The sequence below is a fragment of the Danio rerio genome, chromosome 4, assembly GCF_049306965.1.
Source record: "Danio rerio strain Tuebingen ecotype United States chromosome 4, GRCz12tu, whole genome shotgun sequence".
Classification (NCBI taxonomy): Eukaryota; Metazoa; Chordata; class Actinopteri; order Cypriniformes; family Danionidae; genus Danio; species Danio rerio.
The window spans coordinates 70,665,001-70,670,000 of NC_133179.1; the positions used below are offsets into that span (position 1 = coordinate 70,665,001).

General features: G+C 44.1%; 2 protein-coding genes across 3 annotated transcripts in view; both read right to left on the reverse strand.

Moving 5' to 3' along the window:
• The window catches only part of zgc:175107, a 16,273-nt gene extending 14,095 nt beyond the window's left edge, over positions 1 to 2,178 (reverse strand). The window contains exon 1 of the mRNA XM_068219742.2: positions 660 to 2,178. The gene's annotated coding sequence lies outside the window, so the exon portion shown is untranslated. The remainder of the gene's footprint in view (positions 1 to 659) is intronic.
• si:ch211-161m3.4 overlaps positions 1 to 5,000 on the reverse strand; it is a 10,249-nt gene that overhangs the window by 1,647 nt on the left and 3,602 nt on the right. Inside the window, exons 3-4 of one of the 2 annotated variants that reach the window (XM_073948819.1) lie at positions 3,677 to 3,796; positions 692 to 2,257 (exon numbers count right to left, since the gene is read on the reverse strand). In XM_073948819.1, the coding sequence (XP_073804920.1) occupies positions 1,437 to 2,257; positions 3,677 to 3,796 (941 nt within the window). In that variant the 3' untranslated portion in view covers positions 692 to 1,436. Of the gene's footprint in view, positions 2,258 to 3,676; positions 3,797 to 5,000 lie in introns of both variants that reach the window. The other variant, XM_017355408.4, reaches the window with a different exon arrangement.

Sequence of the window (5,000 nt, forward strand, 5' to 3'; positions counted from 1 at the left end):
AAGGGATTTCGTCAGACGGCTCAGCGGCCAGGTATACGTCCATCCGCTTTAATATATTAAAGGGCCATGAAACCCCCTCGTTTCAGCAGGGTGTTTTCATACTTCTACTTTGGAAAAAGTCAGAAAAGTGGGCGTGTCCAGCTCTGTTTAGGGGGGAGTGTCAGAGGAAGAAAAGTGGGATGGTGTGGGAGTGTCTATTTGGGCACGCGCGAGGTTCAGAGTCAAAACACACACACACACACACACACACAAGTGATGGTGTTTAACCTACATGGACATCTGTAGTCGAATTATTTGCCAAATTATTAAATGGTGAACTTTAACTGCAGTTTGGCTCTTTCGTTCAGGGAATTTATTCATGCCCCTCGCGACAAACGAGATATTTGATTGGAGGAACTGCTGTAAGCGTGTATTTTTCATGCAATGTTTGATACCGCACGGCGAATGAGAGAAAAAAAACCCTCAGCATTTCCCGCAAACTTAGATGCACACGGCAGGTAGTGTCAGAAAGCCGCGTGTGTTATTCCGGTCACTAAATGCGGTAAAAACCCTACACGAGGTTAAAGTTTGGTTTTGGTGCTAACATGTTTACACTCGGTGCAATAGTTTGTTAGATACGAGCAAACTGAATAAACAAAGAGCACTGGTCGCTCACTTACCAAATCTGTAGAGACAGGACAATCACCAGCAACTAGAGCCGCGTCTTTATTAAGAGGAGACTACAAGCGAATCCGGATCTCAGCGTTTGCAGATGAGAACAGCTCTCAGGTAAACAATAATCCTCCTTAGACACGTAAGTTATTGTTGTCGAGCGTCGCGTACACTGTTAATCCACACGTGACTCCAGCTGCGCTCTCACAGAGAGAAAATGAAAACAAAACTGCAGCAAACTATAAAAGCAACACTTCACGCTTGTTTTGCCAACACAACGTGGCGTCTCTGTCGTGTAAACACTCTGACAGTAATGAATATTAATGAAGTTGCACAATAGAGCGCGCTGATTGGTTTGAACCAAGCTTTACTCGTGCATTAATGCATCACACTGTAAGACGTAATAAGACTCACTCTGGCACAGACGTCCAGTCTGCACGCTGGAATACACGCTATTATGTCATGACCGTGACGCAGCTTCAAAAATTCGTTTCAAACCGGAAGTACGAATTTGCTTGAAATAACGCAAAAACAACCAATTTACACTTTTTAGTGAAATATAGGTGTCCTAATAATGTTTTTAGCAGTGTGGGACACAAATACGACTGTCAACAGCTCAAAACATGTGTTTTGGTGTTTCGTGACCCTTTAAGGTGAAAGTCATCATAATCTGCGTAGAACAGACACAGCGCCCAGCCCAACTTTGAGAATAGATTAATGGCGATATATTTTTTTTAAATCGTGAGATAAGAGTCTCACAAATGCGCACGCGCACACATCTATATCTATATCTGTTCCGTTGATAATCCCTCAGACAGATTTTTTTCTTCTTGGTCAGAGTCTTCAAATGGCTTAATGTCTCTCTGCAGACCGGCGAGAGGCTTCTCGTCAGAGTGATTCCTCATGTGTGTAACGAGACTCGCTTTGTGTGTGAAGCTCTGTCCACACTGAGAGCACGTGAACGGCTTCTCCCCAGTGTGAGTCCTCATGTGGACCGTGAGGTTTCGCTTTTGAGTGAAGCTCTTTCCACACTGCGGACAGGTGAAGGGCTTCTCTCCGGTGTGAATCCTCACGTGCGCGTTGAGGTTTCCCTTGTGCGTGAAGCACTGGCCGCACTGCGCGCAGGTGTAAGGCATGTTTCCGGTGTGAACTCTCATGTGGACGTTGAGGTTCTGGATCTGAGTGAAGCTCTTTCCACATTGCTGGCAGCTGAAGGGCTTCTCTCCGGTGTGAATCCTCATGTGGGTCTGAAGGTTTTGAATCTGGGCAAAACTCTTCCCACACTCTCTGCAGGTGTAAGGCTTTTCTCCGTTGTGCACTTTCATGTGGGGCTTCAGGCTTCGCTCTTGAACGAATCTCTTCCCGCACTGCTGGCAGCTGTAAGGCTTCTCCTCGGTGTGAACTTTCGTGTGGACTTCAAGGCTCCGCTTTGAATTGAAAGTCTGTCCGCAGTGACTGCAAATGAAGAAGCTGTCCGACTCGGTCTCCTGACTTCGGTTTTCCGATGATGTCTGCTCAGGTTTTGTGGACTCTTCTTCAGACGAGAAGAAAGGTTTTTCTTCCGTTTCATTCTGTATTTCATTCTCCTCTTTCAGCATCACCAGCTCTAAAGTGACGAATAAATAAATCAAGGAGTTAACAACTCTAAATCTCTTTCAAATATTGTTACACACTTTCAAATACTAGTTTAATAGAGTATATACCAGAGGTGGGCCATATGCGGCCCGCTGAACACTTTCATCGAGTTTTAAAAATGCTGCTTTCGAGTAACGGTTTGGTTTCAGAATTAGTAAATTAATGATGCAATACAAGTGAACGCCATGTGATGGCAGTATTGCACGCGGTACAGTTAGCGCAACCAGTAGAATTAGAACACACTCTCGAATATTAAAATGCACTCGACTGTTAATGAGTCAGGCAAAACAAAAATTGACTCTGAATGTCGTGTGTTTAAGGAAGAATGAACAACAAAATACTTCTTCACCAATATCGGACACAAAGCGGTTTGTCTAATATGTCAAGTAAGTATTGCTGTTTTTAAAGATTACAACCTAAGGGGCCGATCACACCGAACGCGCTTTATGCGCTAAGAGGCGCCTCTTTTGAATGGTTTACTAACGGCCGCAAGGTTTTTAACGGTGCGCCTCGCATTTTAACCGCCTGCTGCGCCTCGCGTTTTTGCCGTAGCAGACTCCAGACTTTGACACCCTTGCAAAGAGAGGGGACCAGGTACATCAACACTCTCCTAATAAGATGACTTGGTAAAACGAAGACTCCTCTTTCATTTTATCTCATAGTTTTAGGATTGATATGAGCATATTTATAAAAGCTCAAATGAGATTGTTGCACATTTACCTCAAATTATATTAAGTTATTTAATATAAATAAATATTAAATAAATGATTACAATAAATTATGTAAAGTTACGACACGAAGTTCGCCCAACTTTAATATGAATTTGAGGAGGAGGTGGGAAAGGGCCGTCATCGCAGTTTGCAACGATGGTTTATATATGGTGTCCTCCACCATTCAGAGGAATTTGTGGGTACGAGAGAGATCTCAAGTCGGGTGGGAGCAACTTGTGGCGACTGACTTCTTTCCTCCTCCGTGTCTCCTCTGTTGTTTTTCGCATCGGCGTCTCCACACACGCTCTTTCTTCTACGTCAATAAACCTACGTCGAAGCACCACAAAGTTATGCTGAGTTCAGACTGCGTGATTTTAGCCCCGATTTTGGCTCGACAACAGGTTTTGAGAAATCGCCGACAAATGCCTGAAATCACAGGCAAATCGCTGCTTGTGCACGTGAGTGACAATCACACAGTATGAACGATCAAAGACGCGATCTGAGAGAATCGCCGATGAGTCGCCGATGCCTGCGATATTTGGTATGCTGAATATCTGGAGCTGTCGGCGATTTAAATCATGCTGTGTGAATTGAGTTTTGACTGAAAATAACATCAGCGATCGCCCACAGCCAATGAGAGAGCGGCATTCACTTGTGTGTGTGTGTGCGTGTGTGTATACCTGCTGCAGGCCAGCGGGAGGCTGAGGGAGAAGTTAAAGGTGCTCTCTTTCGGTTTATTTTGACCCACGAAATGAAGGAAAAACCAGTGGAGGTTTGACAGGACTCAGGAGCAACCGTGTCTGTTTGACGTTTCATACAGAAAGAAATTAGTTTATTATTAACGTTGAGGAGAAATGGCTAATTCCCTTTAAACTCAGGTGAGCAAATATGTTCATGTTCTACCCCATTAAAGGCTTCTTTCTCATTATGTAGTTAAAAACAAAAGATATACTACGTGTTTTTGGCTGTGAGACGTAGTTTGGACGAAGTTGTCGGCGATTCTTCCTATTGTAAAGTCATGTAATGTGAAAGTCCCTGTCGCCGATCCATCTTGCAGTGTAAACAAAGCAGCGACGAAACGCTAGATAGTCAAGCAGTGTGAAAACATCTGTGACACGACTACTTTGAAAATCTTGCAGTCTGAACTCGGCATTAAATAACATAAAACGGACTGCCGCAATAAATCCAATCTGCCTGTTTATACAAACGTCACATTGTCACATATCTGATTTTTTCCACATATGAACAAGGCCTGAAACCCATCTCTGAATATCTGAATGCACCCGTTGTTTTTTTTGTGTTTACACGGTCATAGAACAGATCCGATCTGTGACAAATATGAGAAACAAATCGGAATTGGGTCACATTTAACTGGTAGTGTAGACGCGGCCTTTGTGAGCCAGCTGACAGCTGTTCGTTATACTCTTTTCCCCTGCACTGTCGGCCACGCTCACTCCTCCCTCTGCCCGCAGCTCCATGTCCATCTCAGAGCATTTTCTGAGGTAGACTTGGGCTGCGTCTGAAACCGCCTACTACTCAGTAGGTACTGCATTTGAATTTAAACGTACTACTCGGCCGTTAGAAAAGTACGTCCTATTCAGTATGAATGTGAAAAGTATGAATGGAATTTGGACGTACTACATCTGCCATTTTGTCATGGTCACGTGACCTACCTGCGTGAGTTGCGTCGCCTCACTTTCATTCATGAATTCTCTCACGGGGCATTATGGGATAGCACAGCATGCATGGGATGCGCACTTCAGAATCTCGCCGGAAGAAGTAAGTCATCCGGGTACTTCTCGCCTACTGATTTTCGAATTCTATGAATTCGGACGTACTACTCGACTCGCATACGGATTTTAGCGTACTGTACAGTAAGGAAGTATGCAGTTTCGGACGCAGCCTTGAACTGAAAGAAAGGGGTTTCATGGCGCTTTAAACAGGCCCTAATGAAAGCTGCGCTACCAAGTGAAAAAAAAGTGGAATTAAGAGTATTGGGAATAA